This window comes from Osmerus mordax, chromosome 17, assembly GCF_038355195.1.
Source record: "Osmerus mordax isolate fOsmMor3 chromosome 17, fOsmMor3.pri, whole genome shotgun sequence".
NCBI classification, from domain to species: Eukaryota; Metazoa; Chordata; class Actinopteri; order Osmeriformes; family Osmeridae; genus Osmerus; species Osmerus mordax.
The window spans coordinates 4,365,410-4,386,690 of record NC_090066.1 but is presented as its reverse complement, the minus strand read 5'-3'; the positions used below and the strand labels follow the sequence as shown (position 1 = coordinate 4,386,690).

Here is a 21,281-nt window from a genome sequence, read left to right as displayed (position 1 = left end):
CGTACAGACACACAAGCAACACGATGCAAAGGAAGGTTTGGATGGTCAAAGATATCTGTTAGGACAGCAAGCGCACAGTGGTTACCATTACATCCTTGTACTACACAATTATGACTTCAAAGGTCACTCAAATGTCATCTTAGCTGTCACATAGAAACATATAAAGAACAGAGAAAGAGAGAAAGAATTAAAGAACGAGAATGAGGTAGAGAGACTTCAGTTTGACCTCTCCAGAGGAACCCTGTGTCCCCTCTATGTGTCCCCCAGTAAGGGCCACGCCTGGGTGGGGAGCGCTGGAGCATGACAGGGGATCAGGATGGAGCCGGCTGGAGAGTGTCTGGGTCAGCTAATTAATAAACATCAACACTTTGCTTGGACGCCACATTTATCTCCATGTAGGCTGAAAAGAGAGAGAGAGAGGGGGGGGGAGAGGGGGAGAGGGAGACAAAGAGAGGAGGAGGAGGAAGAATGGATTATATAAAACCTGCCATAGATTTTTTACTGATATTTGAAACAAACCGTTGATTGAGAAAGCAAGAAGACAGGTGTGGGTGTAAACAGATGGAGGGGGAGGAAAGAGTCAGAACAAAAGAAAGGAAATAAGACACAGGTTCAAAGGAAGAGTGAGATGAGTCAAATCATTCCATATTACTAAACGTTGCCAGTCAGCGCTCCTTCAGTCACCCTTGGTAGACAAGCACTCTAAACACCTAAAGGAGAGGACAGGTCACTCGAGGGTATAAGACTCCTAAAAACACAATTTTCCCTCTAAATTTGCCCTCACTACACACAGAAAAAAACATACACGTGCACGCCACACACATATGCACACAATTCCATTATATCATACCCCTGCAACCTCACTGTCAAAACACAGGAGCAAATCTCCCTGATTTGACACACTGGCTCAGAAACAAATGATGCCCAAAACCTGACTTCTGTTTGGCCTCCATGAACCAGCACTGGTACAAAGACAATGGGAGGGGGTCATCCAATGCCGTTAGCATTATGTTTCAAATGTGTCTTTGTGAGATTGTTGATTCGTTACTAAGTAAGCAAACTACTTACAGAATTTAATGTTTAATTTTTAAAATGAATTATAAATGGTCACAAAGGACCACACTGGGAAGCTACTGTGAAGAGTGGGATTTAGCAGTGTCAGCTTAAATTCCTAACTAAGTTGGCTGGAATGAAGTTACAACGTACAGTATATGGGAACTAAACACAGACCAGATGGTGTGTCACTGAAGTAAAGTTGGAAAACCAAACGCACTTTCTTGTTTGAACTCTCATTCACTGTTTTGGTGCTTTAGTTTTGCTGTCCTGTAACGAGGAAGAGATTGGATGAATGTAATGTTGAGGAAGCTTGGCCACATAATGACTTTGTTTGTGGTTGAAACCAGTGACTTCCCCCTCCTCACATTCTGTCATGTAGAACATCTCAAAATAAAAGTTATTCAAATCATGTCTTCCGAACAATTATGAATATATTCAGTGCAGCTTTGGTTGTAAATATGAGCTTAACTGGTGAACATAACCTTGTCTCCTCTTGATCTGCTGAGCAGGGACAGGTCTGAGATGCTTCAGTCACCTGAAGGTGTTTGGGAGTCAGGTGGCTGAGCGGTTAGGGAAGCGGGCTTGTAATCAGAAGGTTGCCAGTTCGATTCCCGGCCGTGCCAGATGACGTTGTGTCCTTGGGCAAGGCACTTCACCCTACTTGCCTCGGGGAGAATGTCCCTGTACTTACTGTAAGTCGCTCTGGATAAGAGCGTCTGCTAAATGACTAAATGTAAATGTTTCTTCTGTTGCGAGATAGCAAGTTGTTCATTTACTTCAGTTCTGGACGGCAGCGACTGACTTAGGCTGTGTGACTCTTGCCTTTTGTAGCCACTCCTGTGCCACTGTTTATTTCCAGGCTTCCTGTTTGTTCTCCACCACACAAGTGGTTGCTGTGCATGCTGGGTAAAATGGCCAGGGTGTTGCAGTTTGAGGGTCACAGTGTGTCAGGCTTCACACACGCACACACAGACATTTACACATGCACATACAGACACAGACATTCACACACACACACACCAAAGGAAGAATGATGCGCTTGAACCACAGTTTAACATGTCAACAGAGATTAAACTAGTTTATTATTTTCAAAGAGGAAAAAAATTACGAAACAAAAAGCAGTCATTTTTTACACTAGTGATTATTATTAAATTTTTACAACCATTCAGTCTGCATAACATAAAGAAATAATTCTACATCTTTGTTTCTTTCGTATTTTTGGTACTCTGAATTATACATACAAATAACAAATACGGGAACTTTTTCACAATGCATATAATCTGTGGGCAGGAAAAAAGTCTTTCAGGTGATCCAATGTGGCAGTGTGTGTGTGAGTGCATGTGTGTGTGTATGTAATGTTTGTGTTTGTGAGAGTATATGTGTTTGTGTGTTAGCATGTGAACACAAACCAATTGCCCGAGACCTATAGCACATCCAAAAATGAGACGCTTGCAGTCTGAGCAATAGATACTCTTTACAAGCTTAATGCATCAAACACGATTCCAGCAGACAAAAGTAGAGGCCTTTCCTTTATCAGTCCATGTTCGCTCTTTTCTTTCTCTTTACTCTTTCTCCACGCCATTTCTTTCTCTCTCTCTCTCTGTCTTCATCTGTTAGGGAGATGAAGGGAGCAGAGGTCTTCTCCACTCTAGCAATAGCCTCTCCATCTGTGACTCGTACCCTTCTGGTCTTTAGCTGCCCGAGGGGGCATTTTTAGCTTTTTTTTCTTACTGAATCAAAAAGTCTTCATTAAATGTATTGTATTTCATACAATTTGTACAAATATATTCAATGTTTGTCTCCTCCTCTCACAGCGCAGGTTTGGTTGTAGGGAGGTTGTGTGGAAGGGGGTTGGGGAATGGGGGACAGGGGAAGTGGGGGGTTGTGGGGGATGGGGGGCAAGGGGGGCAGGGTCCTGTCATACAGGGTGTGGTGAGAAGTAGAGAGCTGGGGAGGGAGACGGCATAAATGGCTTTTCTGTACACAAATAAAATTCCGGATTCTTGAGATCTCAGCTGTATTGGAACAGTCTACTAGAGGGTGTGAAGGTTAGAGAACAGGCTCTCTCCTTTCTCCTCAATAGGAGACAAATCTTCCCAAGCGTTGGAAAACAGCAGTCAGTGAGTCGGTCTGCTGGAGTTTTCACACAGCAGACAGGTGGTTTGGATTTGATTTATTAAAAAAATACAGTAAAACTGAAGCGAAAGGAACCTAAAGCCTGTCTCACTCCCACGTTGAGGTCAGATCATGATAGGCTCGCTGGCCAAGCAGCGGTAGGTGAGGGGCGGAGCGGAGAGCAGTTAGGCTGTCATTCAGCTAAGGAGGCAGAGTAGCACAGGTATCAGGGTATGGGAGAGGAGATTGGAGGATCGGTGTCAGGAATGTGGCCCCAGGTAGGTGGAGAGAGGAGGGAGTGGTAGTGGGGGGGGTGGGGGTGGGGTGGGAGTGAGTCTAGCCCATGGCTGTGACCATGCTGCCGTGGTGGGGGGCGAACTGCAGGCTGGAAGATGGGTGCATGGGCGTGGGGGTGGTCAGCATGTGGCCGGAGTGTGAGAAGGGGGGGAAGGAGGACATGTTGCGGGACAGGGCGGCCGGGCTGAACGAGCTGCTCTTGTCCATCAGGCTCTTGGAGAAGTCGTCCATACTGTCGTGGGACTTTTTGCTCTTCTTTGACTTGCTGGACATCTTCCTGTTCCTGGTCTGTATGCCCTCCTTCTTCATGGTGAGAGGTCGGTTAATCTGGGGAAAGAGGCAAGATGGACAAAGGTCAACACACAACATGTACATTTTATGTTTATCCGTCGTTAGAAAGATCTTTTGACGACTGTCTGGAGGTTAGTGACGCTGTTACAGACGCAGAGGTCATAGAGCGGCTGAACATAAAATAACTGCATTCATGTTTCTCTGTGTATTTAGATCAGGTGTAAAACAAGTACAGACAGGAAAACAATGAATTTGTGGAGAAATAAACAAGAAAATATGTCAGAGGGCCATCCAAAGGATTCAGATTGAGTGAGGTGGGATAGTCAGGGAGACAATGATATGTAATGAAGTCCTATTATGAAGGAAATCTGGCCTTCCTTTGGTTAGGCAGTAAAGGGGGTGATGGAGGATGTATGTGTGTGTGTGTGTGTGTGTATATGTGTGTTTTTATATGTGTGTGTCTTTCTGTGTGTGTATATGAGTGTCAGGACATGTCCACGTTTGGCTGGATTGAAATGCTGATTCCCTTAAGCTGGATCTGAGGCTACGGCCATGCCAGGGAGGACAGAGAGAGAGAGAGAGAGAGAGAGAGAGAGAGAGAGAGAGAGAGAGAGAGAGGAGAGAGAGAGAGAGAGAGAGAGAGAGAGAGAGAGAGAGAGAGAGAGAGAGAGAGAGAGAGAGGAGAGAGAGAGAGAGAGAGAGAGAGAGAGAGAGAGAGAGAGAGAGAGAGAGAGAGAGAGAGAGAGAGAGAGAGAGAGAGACAGATGGAGAAAGTGAAAGAGAGAGTAAAAATGAGATGGAGAGTCTGGCAGCCAAGCCCTAACCAACCGACCACAGAGACACATGGCCATGAAGACGGCCAGCATCAGCCAAGTCCGCCTCTCCACCCTCTACCCTGCATGGCTGCTGCCGCTTGGCCAACTCCAGGCCAAAATGGCCCAGCCTGTCATATTCCAGCACAGGTTTAGCACGGAATGAGAGCCGGATGATGGAATTCCGGCTCTAGGCAAGATTATGAAGGGAGGTGGATGAGGCCGGCTGGTTCCCTGATCTTTAGGACCACTTCCCTGGGAAATGGGGACGGGGATTTCGCCCTAACTTGTGCTCTGAGAATCTGCCATTTTCTGCTGACTCTCTAATCAGAGTGGCCTAGGTGATTAGTACAGGGCAGAGAGCTGTGGCCCCTGAACGATGTGGTTTCACTGTGAACCTGTGCACAGAAGAGAGGCGTCTCTGCTTCCCTTCTAGGCTAGGCTGGGCTGGGATACGTTAGGCCCGGGCCGGGCTTTGATGCTCAGGTGCCTGCCATTCAGCACAGGAAACCCCAGGCACACCAAACCTATTCTCATCTTCTTCCCCTGACACATCAAACAAAGCCCAACAATATAGCGTTCGACACATTGACCACCACAAAGTAAATAGCACTGCTCCAAATGTCACATAACCTGAAACCACATGAATCTGTAGTCCTGTGATCTCATGTTGACCACATACACCCTGACTCTACGTGCAGGGCAGGTGGATCTGTGATTTGGGTGTCAACACAGAAGCAACTTCTTTTGTTGTCATAGGCATTTTTGTTGGCTCTACACTAAATTATTACATTTAGTGCTATTGCTGATCCTCTCTCAGGTGTTACCACCATGCAGGCTAGGCTAGCAGGCCATGTAAAATGTGGCATTCATTTCAAAGTGAGCAAAAAAACAACAGAAAAATGACTTTACCAAAACAAACTCATTTCCAATTACATGGAGGTCAGGGTCAGTTCAAATGCTATTGTAACTGGGAAATATTTTTATTTGTCTTGATAATCTCACTCCAAAACGCTTTCTTTAGTCTTAGGAAATCTGCCAAACGCAACATAGGAAAATGATTTAACAGGGAGCGTTTGCGTGACAAGCGGGAGAACGTACACGGATCCTTTTGGCCTGGGAGTAAGGATATGGGATACAGACTACCTTCATCAGATCGACTCTGCAGGAAATGTCCTGCCTATCTTTCTCCATCTATGGGGAAATGTAATGGACTAGTAATAGTATCGCAATAATAATAATAATAATAATAGTCTTAACAATAATAATAATAATATTATTAAGTATGTTCTATTTGTATTGTAATATAAAAAATGCAGTTAACTGAGCTGAAGCTGAAAAAAAAGGGAAAGAGAGAGAGAGAGAGAGAGAGAGAGAGAGAGAGAGAGAGAGAGAGAGAGAGAGAGAGAGAGAGAGAGAGAGAGAGAGAGAGAGAGAGAGAGAGAGAGAGAAGGGGGGGGGACTAGTCCTTGGGGTCCACAGATTGAGTATGTGAAATGATGTGGTGAGGCAGTAACCACCTCGTGCCCCAAAACGAATCAGACGGATTGGTGGTCAGAGGGGGCCTTTTACTCCCACATGCGGGTAGATCCAAAGGCCTAAAATAAAATCGGCCTGAAAATTAATCGAATTTTAATTAAGCTCTTCTTTAATATTCTAAAGCCAGGCTGTGGGCTTAATTCGGCTCCTCTACATTTAGATTCATACTTACTGCCAATAAATCATATGCATTATATTTCTTTTCACCAGTGCCCCCAATTCCCAATAGGCGAAAATGCTATAAATGTTTCAAGCTCTGTATAAAAATGTCGATCTGAGGGACGTTATAAGTTGTATACGTTATGAAAGATGAATAAAGATAAAAGAGAGAATGAATGTGAACAGAAATTTAAAAAAATTAAAAAAGGGAAGGAACATGAGACACAGGACATGCTTAGATAAGTTAGTAGATATCTTTACTATAATGTACAGGCAGCTGTATTGCTTACATTATGCAGTTTGTAGTATAGACCGCAAGCGTTACACACGGGGTCCCCGTTGGCGTTTCTCCGCCAAAGTGTAGTCGTGGTCGTTTGACAGTTTGCACACGATGTCCCTGCCCGTCTTGCTGCGGACTATAGTAAAAACAGAGTGAAAAAAACGTCAGTCAAAAAAACTTTGTATAATATATGTAAGTATATTTATTGATTCTAGAATGGTAAGTGTCATATTGACGTTCTTCAAAGCTATGTATAGTGGCTGAAAATAGTTTAAAAAAAATACAGAAATTCCAAAACAGAGCTGCGTTGACTGGAGACTAAAAATAGCTTCATGCAAGCGCACATACTCTCTCAAGAGTAAATATTTACAGAACACATAAAAGCATTGGCTTGAATGGGACCTATTAAATCTGATTACATTTCCAGTTAAATGTCTAAGTAGCCTAACAGTTGGTTTGGTAGATATATTTAAAGGTCAACCTCAGCAGTTTTTTAATTAAGTAACGTTTAAACGAATCAAAATCTTTGAAAGTTGTCCTTTATTCGTGTCACACATTTGTCTGTAAACCTATGCTATCTTAAATTATTAGAGTAATCTCCACTATCAGTGATTTCAAATTATGTTTAAAAATAGATGTAGGCTAGGTCTACTGCTTGAAAGGACATAGTGATTCTATTGATGAGATTTTATTGATAGACGTTACGTTTAATTCCCAAGTAGCCTAACCTAAAGTGTTACACAAATAATTGAAATTTGGCAGGATTTTATTAACTGATTTGCATTTAAGATAAGATATAACTTAATTTGGACATGTCTGGCGAAAATGTCTTCACATTTACGCGCCAGTCGGCTGTGGCAAGCATGGGTGATCTGACATTGATGTTATAATCTCTAAAACAATCAATAGACGTGAAGACCGAAGAGGACACACTACCATCGACAACGAAATACACTGCATTATCTCTTAGAGTGAAGTCTGATTATTCACATTTGGTAACCTCATAACCTATGCTCAAGTGTGACTTGAATAATGAATTTCGCGCTCAAACAAAGCGTGGCCTATACATAATTATGACTGCAGTGTTACCAAACTCTGCCCAGACATCTAGGCCCATGCCCACTTTTAAAGGGCTACTCGTTTTTCATTTTCTTCTCTGTATCTATTGTCTACTCTATCCATCTTCATCCCATCTCTCTCCTGCCGTTTATGAATATTCTGCAAAGATTCCCTAAACTCCGAAAAGAACAATCTCTAGTCGTGACTCCTGCGTGCCCTGGGCAGCTCCTCGAGCTCATTCGGACCCCGCTCCCCTTCATGTTTAGACTGGGGAAGCGGGCTATGTTGTTAAAAGCGACTTATCTGCGCTGCTCAGATATCCGGCAGCTTTTTCCTGGGAAGTCGGGTTTTCACATTAGAGAGAGAGAAGGGATAGAGCAGGAGTGAGCTGCTAGAATAGCAGTCCATGCGAACGATTTACTGCCTCGCCAAATATAAAGAGAAACTGCATAGCACTTTTGGGGAATTCTCCTCAAATAAGCCCCAATGCAGAGTTTTGCTTAACACAAATAATTAGGCCTATAGGCCCAGTATGGACTTTTGTTTTTGTTTAATATTAGACTAAAGACTATTGCTTTGTTTCAACTTTATATGCCATGGCATACGTGGGCTAATAATAGCATGTAATAGCAAGGCCTAAAGGCCTAAGTTAGCTACCGATCCTTGTTTGTAATTTTATTGTTATTGATATGAAAAATAACCATTTTGTGGGGTAGGATAGGCCATATGCAAATAAGGATGAAGCAAATCATAAAATGATATAATATCATTCATAACAATAACAATCATTGTGCAGTTTGCTATTATATCTAAAAGAAGTGAGACCTGCACTTGGCGAGTCAATTTCCTGCAGCTAACACTTCTTCCTGGGTAGAGAAAGAGAGAGAGACGGAAGTGTCATCAATACAAGGTGGCAGAAACATACCAGTCGTCGCTTGGGCTTGATGAGTGGGCGATTCTGCCCGTTCATCTTGTGATAGAGTCCGCAGGCGTTACACAAATAGTGACCCGTGCCATCCCGCCTCCACAGCGGGGTCGACGTGGCTCCACAGTTAACGCACTCTCTACCTTCTGAAAAAGGACACAATACATATAGAGAGAGATGGAGAGAACGCCGAGGTCAGTGTGCCCCTATTAACAACATAATTTAGGCAACAACATAATAGGCTATTTGTCTTAAATTGTTGAAAGCAAAGGGGGAAAAGTGGATAACATCGTTGTTTCCATATTTTGTTTTGCTCTTGATTATATGTATTTTATTTATTTAAGCATCAGTAGGCTATACTACATAATCATAAAAAATTATAACAATCAAAATATTTCTGAATAGTACACAAACATAAAACATTGTAATTGTAGCATGCTATAATATAACAACAAAAATAAACAAACCAAAAAAACGATTTTATGAATAGCATTCCGAATATTAGACAGTTGTATATCATTTATAGGACTTCTAGTAGTATACCTATTGTTTTATTATTTTTACAAAATGGAAGCATCTGTACATGAACGGCAAACAAATCAAGTTGGCTGCAGATGTTATCATCTGGTTTCAATTCACACGACATTATTTCTGGAATTTTTTCTGGCGAAATAAAAACAAATTTTCTCTCACGAACACAACCTCTCTTAACAACATAAAACTTGTATTAATCATTTAAATGTGTTATGGTCTAATTGTTAAAGAAAATATAAAGGCTTGTTTGACACTGCTCTAGTGACACCGACAGGTAAGAGGCGTGCAGCAGTTTCATTAAGAGGGTCTTGTGTCCCAGACCTAGTCAATGAAACTGAAACAACGAGTACTGCGGCAAGATTATTTGAAAGCATAGGCGCGTACTGTAATATAGAAGGAGTATTGTACTTGGTGCCTTTGCGATTTACGCATCCGCAGTTCCCCTTTTTTTTTGCAAAAACCTCTTCACTTCTTTAGAGTCACTTCTGGATTTTGTCTGACAGAGAAGTAAGGGCATCTGTAGACACCGATGACGTTGAATCGGTACTGATTTCAAAGTGAGGGGACGGTAAAATGCGGCAAAATATCTGTATTTTACACAATGGCCCTGTGAGAATATGCCACCACCGGTTTTGCATAGCGCAATGCGTGTTCCGGGTTAAAGGAGACCACTGTACGGTTTCGGCTTGTCTGTTTGCTTTCTGTAAAACAGCAATTTTGAACTGGAAGCACATAGCCTGATATCACCCCATTAATAAAGAAGCGATTAAGACGACTGAATAGAGATGTAAATGCTCAATATGCAGCAGCACACATATCCCTAAATTAATAAAATTATTCACAAATTATACAAATTTCTGTTTGTATTCATGCGAATAGGAAATACGATACTGGATATGCCTGACGATATGCATCGACTAATCCAGAGTTTTAATATAAGCCAAGCATGTGGCACTGATATTAATCTCATTACAGATAACTGGGTTCGAGCGGTGCCTGAATAACCTTTAAAATAATTACCCCTGCGTGTTTGACTAATATCCCCCTCGCCTGTTGTGCACCCGGCCACAGAGAGTGCTCACTCGTTATTCCCTCTGAATGCAGCCCAGCATCCGGACTCCATCAAAGTTACTGGCGCTGGGTAAACAATGCAACTGTCGCGTGCACCAGTCTGACAGTAATGGGATTATCTTAAACATATAAACTGGCGCGAGACAGCCATGCAGGCACGGAGGCCTCGGTCAGAGCTGTGTCCCTTTCTCTCTATGAAAACGAGTGAAAGTGAAAAATAAATCAAACTGATAAATCTATTTAAGCATGGGCACATGACTGTTCAAAAGTCATTGGAAATAAGGATGTTATATCATTCAGTGTACTTAATTCTACATTGGGAAATGGAAAACCTTTTTTTATGTGGAATGTGCTTTAAATTGCTTAATTGAATTAGTCGCTAAGTGATATGCCTCATAAATCACTGCCCATTTAAGTGCGACCACAAACGTAACAAAATTGAATATTTAGACCGGTGTCAAGTAGTCTAAAACTAGTCTCCAAAATGCAAATAATTTTGAAAATATTAGTAATTGAATCTATAAGGAAAACTAAAATTACTATAATATTAACTAATTATATGTGTTGTAGTATTGTTGTCATTGTTATGCATGTCGATTCAACCCTCTATTGATGATTTCACAAATCATAAAATACATGGCTACCTCAAACAAATCTTCAATCCCTGGAGACAACATTTAGATAAGCCTATAATGTTGAGTAAAACATGTTGGCCAGTAGAGAATCAAGAAAGACCTCCTGACTGTCAACTGTGCCCATGGCCAAGACATGTTACAAGTCCAATAAGAGAGGTTGGTCGTGTAGAGAAAGAATCGTTATGATGATCACTGATGATCTGGTCAGATTGGAACTAGATATCTATCATGGGAGCATTCTGTGAACTTAGTTAAAGGTTAAATCAAATGGTAATATAATAAAGCGCACGCCTACCTGAACAGGACCTTGTTTTTGGTCTTGTTTTGGAACCATAACTAGAAGATGACCCACCTATCAGGCTACTTGGTGGGAAGAGGCCGGGGCCGTATTCAGGGACATAGGATGGGTATGTAGCGATGGGATGGTGGGCGGATGGTGCCATGCCTCGGCTGTGAGCTGACTCCAGTTTCATGCTCTCGGCCAGGGACACCTGGTACTTTATGCACTCTTTATCCTCTTGGCGGCCGGAGCTGGAGCCTGGGGTGGAGATCCCCGGGTCTGGAGACACATCTTTCGGTGGGGTTGGGGGAAACGTGAAGAGGTGTGGGCTAGAGTGGCCACCGGACAGTGAGGAGGAGGATGTCGGCGGATAGACGGAGAGCCCAGCGGGGGAGCTGTGGTGCAGCGAAGTCTTGGGGAAAGGACTCAGGTTCCACGGGGAAGTGCTGTGGTGCGGGGCGATGCCTTTGCTTCCTTCAAGCCACGGCAGGGAACCGTGCAATAAAGAGGGCCGACACACCTGGCTACCTGTTAGGCAACAGAGAACAGAACAGGACCATCAAACATTGTATCTACATGCAAAATGACTGAATCATTTCATTGCACTTGGTATTTCTCTTTGAAATTACATTATAGGCCTATTATGTCAAGTAACTCAGTAGCTGATAGCTGATAGCTAAAGATATGATATAAGGCCAGTACAACATACAACACGTTTTCATCAGCAGATAGTTAACTTCAAGTCCTTAAACATTCAGGTTTGGAAACCACCAGATAAATAGGCCTATACTTGTATATCTAATTCAAGTACCCCTTTCAACGATACAATTGAGATATATGAGATTGTGCAGGACAAAATTAGACACTGACACTCCAATGGATACAGTTTAAATTACCCTTTCGATTGTAACCCAACATGATAGACTACAACAAAGCCTTATACGAAAATATAAATACTGCAACAGGCCTAACGGTTGGAATAAGTATTTGGGGATTTGGCTACCTCAGATTATGTAGTTTTTTTAATTGCCCTAAATCCAGCCATTGATTCTGTTGTCACAGTTTGTTCAGCACGTAGGTCCTACTTGTTAGGGTATAGTGAGTAAAATAAAAATGAAACCTCGCTAGAGAGACCGGGTCGTGATTCGCTACCGTCCAGGAAGTCATGTCAATAAATTCGAGAAATAGCTCTATTAGGTCTGTTCTGTTCGCTTTAACATGTAATTGACCTGTAACACACCATGTTGGGGTAACAAAAAGAAAAATATTATTTCTCACAGTCTCGTTTAGCTGAGACCATTATGTTTCAGTAGGGCCTGACGTGATGTATATCCACATATTCGTTAGTTTGGAGACAAACAAAACTTCGAGCTGAACGGTGGATGCATTATAGACAGCATTAGCTGTCTCGACAAAAGGAAGCGATATTTAAATAATGTACATAAACAACTGACGTTGAATTACAGCGCATTGTGGATCCTAAATTGTACTATAGTATTCAGTCTAAGTAGAAAATTACAACTGATTGAGATATAGTTTCAGAAGTCTTCGCTGCAATTTTTGCAATTGTATAACTTAATCAAGTGTGGCCACAGTCAAATACACTTACAAATACACATATTACTACATAATCTGACTGATACAATTCACGGATCAAACTTTCATAATACGTGCAAACAAAGTTTTCTGAAAAGGTACTTACTGTGTGGAGGAGGTGGGTACCTCTGGACGGCTCTGACTGAGTTTCCATAGTATGGAGAGACGTGGTTCCCCTGTCCATCGATATTAAACAGTACATCCACATCGTCAGCAAGGGGATACTGCGAAGGGTCCATGTATGAATGGCCGAGGCCCGGGTGGTGCGAACCGGGATGCTGTTCGTTTAGCACCGCGGGGTGATGATGGCTCATCCATCGTGGTTGATCCGCGGTTACCTCCATTGCTTTTAGCAAACGTTCATGCACACCGGAGGGAAACGATACAGGTCAAGAAATACGAAAAAATATCTGTCCAAAATCCTGCTTCGTTATATCCACAGGTTCCGTCGTCACCTTCGTTCACCTGGAGATAAAGAGAAGAGCGTCTTTGTTTATTTCTAAATCCCCGATGTTAATACGAGCATTTGTCAGAGACTCACATATGAATTTGCCAAAAGATACATTTAATGAAGATAATGTAAAATTAACATACATTAAAATGTTGCAGATTCGTTGTTATAAATAGGTCCAAAGTTGTATCCAGTCCTACTTAAAGTCGTCAACTTCTCCACGGAAAGTTAAAATTTTAAGCCGACTCAACAAGTTGTTGAGGTATGTTTAGAAGCAAGCTTGTTTGCAGTAGATGGCTTACTGCACACTGACTAGCACCGAAGTTAAACTCACAGATCAAATCTCTGTTTGTGCGCAGTGGCAACCCTCTCCATTTACTCCCTCTCTCTCTTTCTCTCTCTCTCTCTGACTCTCTCTCTCTCTCTCTCTCTCTCTGAACTCAGTCCGTCCCAGTGTGTATGTCTCTCTCTCGCTCAGTTTTCTCTCTCTCTCTCTCTCTCTCTCTCTCTCTCTCTCTCTCTCTCTCTCTCTCTCTCTCTCTCTCTCTATTTTTTTTTTTTTTTACAGTGAAGGCATTCTTTCAGAATGGCGCCAGGCTGCCAATGCTTGCAGACAGCTGTGGCGCGACGCAACTTAAAGAGGGTCTGTCAGTATCATCAAGAGGGGAGGGGCCTGCCCTTGTCGCCCTAATTGAATAAAGTGGGCCAGGAAAGATGACCCAAGAACTGCAAGAATGTTTTATGCTGTGCAAACATTGCCATTCATTATAATACAAAATAATAGGCCAACAATAATGTTTGGTCTGTATGAAGAATTATATGAATGTACAGAATTGGGGAAACTCCGTTAAAAAAACGGCACGATTAAATTACATTCTATTTGTACAACAATATGTCATGCACCTATGCACCGGTATATTCGACAGACATACGTGATGCAAACAACACAAATGAATCTGCATAGTGAACTCGGTACAGAACAAATGTCTAGCCTATCCCGTGTCCTCTGAGATGTAGGCTAAGTAAAACAGTGGGACCTGTACATTGCTTGATTCGGATTATGTTACAGGCATTCAAAATATCAAGTTGAAAGAAAGTACAAAGAAAAACATATTAGTCTCTGTTTCTACCTTATAATAACCGGGCTTGCTAAAGCAGAGAGAGAAATGGCTACACAGAACGCGTGCTGCTGGAGCAAGGGCGGATTACGGATAAACTTTCTTAAAACTGTGACAGTGCGTCCTCTCGCGGTGACAGGCACATTATTCTAATGATGGACCCAAATTGGGCTGATTTACTAGCGCAAGCAGGGGCTGGCATGGTCACAGGAGAGGCCGAGCACGGTGGGGAAAAAAATATTCTTGTGTGTGAAGCCAACAGGATCTGTGAAGCCAATTTTACATTACATATTCTCCCGCTTAATTGCAGGTCGATTCCCTTTTCTAGCTCACAGATAGACAACCAATAAACGACAATGTCATTATTAATTCAAAAAGAGACGGCTGCATTAAACGTAACGTGATATAGTTCGAATTCTTGACGTCCGGTCCTGCATGGGATCTATTATATCATCTATAGGTGACTAATTAAATTGTAGCCTGTTCATACAGACATCAGACCAGATCATCATTCTATAGCCTAGTGTCAGGTAGGCATGTTGCTGTGACATTATTCCACATGATTGCACGGCCATAGGAAGGGCAACCCTAGGGGGAGGTATTGTGTGTCTAATTCCCAGTTTGGCTACCCCATACTCTCCGATTGGCAGTATGTAACTGTAGAATAAGGGGCTGCTCTTTCTGTGCTGTGCAATCCACTGACACTGGCAGCCTAGGCGACGCCACTGGACGTGACGTCATCACAAGAGTAAACAGCCAGGAAATGGAGACTGTCCGCGAGAGCTGTACAGTGGTTCACGCAGGCATTTGGAGAAGAGATGCCCGTGCCTTTTCATTGTGCATGCATAATTATCATTATGTCGTCCTATTAGCCATCAGCAGGTAGGCTCTGTTAAGCCGTTATAATGAAATTAATCATTTCTGCCAATTTTATTTAGTAGATTTCGTTGTATTTATCTTGAAGTAGCCTATGCTAAATCGATGACAAATATAATTCTAGCCTGTGTTGGCCAATAAACTCCAACTTGGTAATTCTACGCATTGTTGTTTCTGATATTCTTGGTGCGGTTGACGAAGGTGCAGGGACCAAATAGGCCTGAGCAAAATGATCTTATAGCAGTCTATAAACCTGTGGGTATGTCTAGAAACATTGAAATGTCCATATTTTGTGAGTGTTGTATTGCGGTCTACAACGGCCGTTGTTCGAATTCAAAGTTCAACATGCATGCATGTAGGCCGATCAAACTCGCATTTGCTGATTTAGCCAAAGAATATATTTTTCTTCTGCAGGATACGCGTGTATCTCCCTGAAGCGAACCTGAGACTGAACTTGGATGGAAACTGCTGTACCGCTTCGCACCGAACAATCCCTCTTCCATTGTCGAGCTGTCAGCGGACCTGTGTAATTATCCTCTTGAAAAGTATCGCGGGCCATTATCCACAAGTACGCTCAGGCTATCCGTTATAGGTGCTCAGAGGCAACACATGATGGTAAATGTAAAATCCTTATTAGGTTTTTTGTTTTTTGACTGGATGTGTCGAAGCTTACCGAGTTGTACATGGAACATATCCCATGCCTTGATTCCCCAGCCTCAGTGTCAAGGACGGAAACATAAGCTTATAGGCTACGTCAGAGCGCCGAATAAAACTGGTCCCGTAAAAGTTGTCATGATAATCCCCAACACTGTCACAACAAGAATCGAAAATAGTGGGTTCAGCTTTATGTATGTGTATGCGTGCGTTTGTATGTGTGTGTGTGTGTGTGTGTGTGTGTGTGTGTGTGTGTGTGTGTGTGTGTGCGTGCATGCATGCAGGTAAATACGATTCTAACAAAAAATATGAAATAAATGTGCACACAAAAGCATAGAAACTTGCATGGCGTCCGCAAATCTCATTCATAAATGTTGTTGGTGGCACGGTGGGCTAGCCTCGCCTAGTGGTGGCTGACATAGAAGAAGATTGCAGAGATAATTTCTGAGTGATTATGTCAGAGTGCCCTGATTAACATCAGGACACATCACACATTTTACCAAGGGTGAGAATTTAAGACATCGCAGGATTATTTCATTGTCAGTGTGTTAGATGAACTTTAAAGATAACGTCTCTTTGTTTATCACGTCCATTTTCTGGCTAATCCCAATAGTCCTACTTGTAATTTGGACGAATGTGTTTGGGTCGTTTTTTAAAGAATATTTACAGTTTTTGAATATAAATAGGCCCATAAAAATGGCATTGCCATTGCTTATAAAAATTGCTACCACTTGCTACCAATTTTTACCACTAAACTATTAACACAACAACTTGCAGGCTAGTACTGAAATTAACAATAATTGTTGGGATAGGCCTATGGGCTACGTCAAATTTTAATACTAATTATAATATTTCAGGCCTTAATAGCGGAATTACAAATCAATAACTAATGATTAATTAAGTGGAGGTTTTAGCTTGTGTAGATATTTTCCAGAAATAACAGGCTCTATACTATTGTGGCCAACTATGTTGCATCCTATGGTTACTTTACACAAGATAGCCTAATAATAGTGTATAATAGTTAAAGCTTGATTGTCCTCTGAATCTAAAGAAAGGCATAACACCCATGTTGGCAACATCATGAAAAGGGGAAAGGCCCAAAGATACAATTTAATTAAAGTGCCGGCATCTGGCTTAGAAGACTTTTGATGGGTTTAGGTTTTACAGTTCCATACTATGTAGCAGGTAAAGCTGTCCAAACAGCCGCGAGGCAAAGGGCCAGGGTGAACCAGAGGACACGGCCCCAGGCAGCGGGCAGCGTGCGGAACTCTCACGCGTTCAAACTAAATAGGCACACCCCAGTCATCACTACAACTGAATGGTGATAGAGAAAACAAAATCAGGATGTTTATTATGCTACACGTAGCCTATGCCTTAGGCAAATAGACATTCAGACATGTTATTGAAAAAGTAATAGTAATAAATACAATAACACTGCAATAATTAATAACAATATTGTACTAATGTTGACGATGTATACTAAGTGTATCATCAATGTAGTTTCTTATAATGATAATGCATTACATTCATAACATAAATCTAGAATGTTCTGAAACAGAATCAGACAAGCATTTTATGACTAAGGACACCCATACTTGCCACCCTTACAGTCATACTTTCTATTCAAGAAAAACATATTCTTGTTGCTTAGCCTCATGTGAACCAGTTCTGATTCTTAGAACCTGAATGAGGGCATGAAATGTTGCCTTGTGCGCGTGAAACTTGTGAAATGAGGTGTATTTCTTAGAAGCATTGAAATGAGTTCAGTGTATGAACAGTACCTCGAGTACATGTTATCTTTTTAGTACAGTCAATTTTCAATCCTCGATAAGTGACATACCTAACACAACTCATGCGTGATTTTAATCTGTTGTTGCATGCCACTTTCTAACGGGCCATCCAGAGCCACGTCTTCATTTTAGCTATAGTATTGTCTGAAATTAAACTCACACACAAACACACAAGCATGGACACACACACATATCATATAGGCTGTAGTATAGGCCTATGTGACATTTGGTTGTTTTAAAGTGTACAATCTCGGGGACAAATCTTATCGCCATAGGTCAAACCACTCTTCACTGCTGATGATAGCACCAGGTAGCCTAATAATTTGACAGGGTAATTAACAGACAAACAAAGAATTTTCGACATAACAACATTTTAAACCACTGTGTCTGTCCATTACTGTCGTGGCTTAATTTGGAGATTTATGGAAGATTGTATCCTGGTTTAAAAGGCATTACAAGCCGTGAATATGCGAGTGGCCAGGCTTGCTATCTTGAAAACACAGCTGTTGGGGAAGTATTCAGCGTAAATCAATAGAACGGCGCGCGATGTCCCAGCCCGTTCTGTTCTCTGCATGCAAATAAGCGCTTGAGCTTTGGCCATGACAGTGCGCTGTGATGCCCTTAATTTCGTATCCTATTCATTGTATGTAACAGCTACTCTCTCCAAATCAAGCCATATCGACGACAGACGAAATAGAAAGCGGGAAATGCAGCCTCAGCAAATCCAACTCCTTTTATGACCCAATGCCGAGGTAATCAGATCAATTTCATGGGTTACGGGATTCTGCCTACCAACTCAGGTGGTAATAGATCATTACAATCCTTGATCATCGGTATTTCTGGGAAACGTGAGGTAGGTAAATATTCTAAGAATATATTTCTTGGGCTGAATTAAACACTAGAGAACGTACATTTGCGTGAATAAGCATTACGGAAGACCAGCATCACAGACTGCTTGTCTTTTGAACATTATTTTGCCAAAATATCCCTTCCAGCATGACATTCAAGAACACATTGGGTAGAGTGAAAATAAACCATTATGTGGCTTTAACCATAATATCCATACATTTTTACTTGACAGACTTGCAAGGGAGCTTTATACCCTTTGAGAAAATGAAGCTGTTTAACCGGTCTATCGCAATGGATTTAATGTAAAGCATGTGTGCATTTTCTTTTATTTCTTTTTTAACCACAAAATCAGCACAATCTCTAAGTCTTTTTAAAAGTTGCCAGATTACATATTAACAGAAAAAAGTCCTATGTTAAATACTGTCAGTGGAGCCTGACAAGAACCGGTGTGCCTTCTGCTGATAGGGTATACTATACATTGTAACCTATTATGCGTGGGAGGACAAAGTAGACGGTCATACAGGCTTTAAAGAAGTCAAAATATTTACTGACCTGTAGAATTGAGGTTGGCGGGTATAGGTTTGTTTTTTTCTGATCGGCTGCAGATGTGAGGGAAGAGTGACATGGAGATCGAAGCGCCGATGGCATTTAGAGAGAGCGAACTGGAGGGAAAAAAACAAGGCGCGCGCCCTCAGCCCGAAGAGTCACATACACACACATACGCACAATCAGACACACACTCGCGCACGCTCACTCCTACACGCCAACCAAAGCACACACTCTCTTGCCGTACTTACTGTATAGTCAAACCATTGCTCTTCCGGGTCGGCGGAGTTTGTGGAGGAAAAACAATATTGTAACAAAACGAATACACGCAGAGCCATATTGTCTGTTTTTTTTGTTGTTGTTTTTTAATAATGAGGAAGTGAATAAGGAACCGCTATTTGTGGTGTACATCTCCTGTGTTTATCTTCTCGTGTTTTAGGCATAATAGCTACAGACAGTTAATACGGTTGTCATAGTGTAACCTAAAAATGATATGTTGCGGACGGTGGGCCACACGGACACCATGCCCACACACACACGGTTTATTTTGTTACGCAAATGGTGTAGGCTACATTTATCATGCTCTGTGTTCATTTCAATGTGTAAAAAACGAACGGCAACTAATGAGTGGTTGTCTGTTGATGTTTCGCCCTGTATTTCATTGTGTAGCACAGGCTGGAAGGAAAGGCAAGGATTCTTGATAAACTGTCAATAGAATATGGTCCGAATTGATTCGTGACTGTTACTCGACTGATGAGTATACCTCATGGTTGATTGAAAAGGGTATCACAAAAAAATTGCCATTGTCCTCTTTCACAGATAGATAGAGAGAAGGGGGAAGATATACAGAGAGAGATAAAGAGAGAGAGAGAGAGAGAGATAAAGAGAGAGAGAGAGAGAGAGAGAGAGAGAGAGAGAGAGAGAGAGAGAGAGAGAGAGAGAGAGAGAGAGAGAGAGAGAGAGAGAGAGAGATGTGCTTATGCTTGAGTCTTGGTATCTCTCACGTTGCGCCTTGACTCTTTGAAGGAGAATGTAAACTGATCACAGCTAAATCTATCACAGCTAAATCTATCTTCGGAAAAGAAATTCAATTAAGGTAATACATTAAAGATAATTAGGAAAAACGTCGCAGTATAAATTTACAGATGCAGTGAGCCAAAATTTTTCTTTTAAACCAATGAATAATTCAACATTTCCAGGGCAAAAAGGGAGCTTTCATTTATAGAATTAGTATTGCATTGGGTTATCTTAATATGATATTAAAACAACACAAACAGATAGTCATGATTTAATAAGATGCCTCGAACGTAAATAAAGTAGGCTACTTATTTTTAAATTAATAGCTTGCAATTTTAATATAAAGCAATGTTAATATGCGTTCATGATAAATGCACACATTGATGTCTTCGATAGAATGCAAAACAAATATGAAACCTCTGTTTATTTCATAGATCATTATGACATTTCGTAAATGAAATTAAATGATTATTAGAGTCTGAAGAAATAAAACAGGCCTATCAGAAGAAACAATTCGTTTCACTCATTTTAGGATAACGTTAGATGTGACAGCAATAAACTATTTTACTCATGCTTATTTGAACATAGGACATAAATGTGCGTCATGATAGACGAAAGGAGCATTCTGGAGAAAGTAACCTATCTAAAATCATTTCTGGGGGAATGACAACACATCATCTTCAACAAGCCAGCCGGGAGAGGCTCCATTTTGATTCTGAGGCCATTTTTGGTTCACTAATGTCTTTGAGCACGGGTACGGCCAAGTCCAAAGTCACTCTCCTTCTCTCCCTCGTGCACTCTAGTGTTGGCATGAAATTGCGTGATTAATGTAGAATTTGACGTGAGCTCCCGCGTGACAGCGCAGGGTGACAACAGCTGAGCGTAAACCTTTCGCCACAATGAAAGTACACATTCCTGTTTTTTTGCATAATTTATTTATTGATGTCCTTTGGTATTTATAACGATGAATTTTATCAGCAGATAGAATGGGGGATTATGATAACCCGATTAATTTTGTTAGGCTATCGTGGAATAGGCCTGTTTAAACACAGAACATGTCATTCAAGTTTCCTGGATACCCTTACAGAATAATTCAGTGAGCACTGCCACATGTATTGATGATGCATATGCTATCAAATCTTCTGTCAGACTCAAGTGCACAAGAGTTGTAGGCCTACCTATACATTGGCCATGCATCCCATTGTTTTATTGTTATGGCTGTTGACCCCAATGCACACCATATCCTGAGTTTAAAAAGTAGCTTTGTAGCCAGCTACTTTAAATGAGGGATACACTCAAACCTGCGTGTCCCAATTAAGATACAATATAAT

At 41.5% G+C, this 21,281-nt stretch overlaps 1 protein-coding gene across 5 annotated transcripts; it reads right to left on the bottom strand.

Annotated features, from left to right (window-relative positions):
* Positions 1-2,112: 2,112 nt before the first annotated feature.
* Positions 2,113-19,080, bottom strand: gata3 (GATA binding protein 3). Of its 5 annotated transcripts, none has more exons than XM_067254606.1 (6): positions 18,940-19,080; positions 12,756-13,114; positions 11,069-11,581; positions 8,534-8,679; positions 6,560-6,685; positions 2,113-3,795 (listed from the first exon to the last, which is right to left on the bottom strand). In XM_067254606.1, the coding sequence occupies exons 2-6, from the start codon at positions 12,991-12,993 to the stop codon at positions 3,508-3,510; spliced, it is 1,311 nt and encodes a 436-aa protein (XP_067110707.1). In that variant the 5' UTR covers positions 12,994-13,114; positions 18,940-19,080; the 3' UTR covers positions 2,113-3,507. The 5 variants fall into 5 exon arrangements, with proteins under 5 accessions (XP_067110707.1, XP_067110709.1, XP_067110710.1 ...); XM_067254608.1 differs by lacking the exons at positions 8,534-8,679; positions 18,940-19,080 and adding exons at positions 8,434-8,474; positions 13,244-13,552; XM_067254609.1 differs by lacking the exons at positions 8,534-8,679; positions 18,940-19,080 and adding exons at positions 8,434-8,474; positions 13,244-13,552 and having other exon boundaries at positions 11,126-11,581.
* Between the last annotated feature and the right edge of the window lie 2,201 nt (positions 19,081-21,281).

Coding starts and splice junctions, on each gene's coding strand:
- gata3 (XM_067254606.1), bottom strand. CDS start 12,993: ATGGAGGTAACCGCGGATCAACCACGATGGATGAGCCATCATCACCCC. Junction 8,680..11,068: donor AAAAACAAGGTCCTGTTCAG/GTAGGCGTGCGC, acceptor GTCCTTTTTCAG/AAGGTAGAGAGTGCGTTAAC. Junction 3,796..6,559: donor TATACTACAAACTGCATAAT/GTAAGCAATACA, acceptor CTCTTTCCCCAG/ATTAACCGACCTCTCACCAT.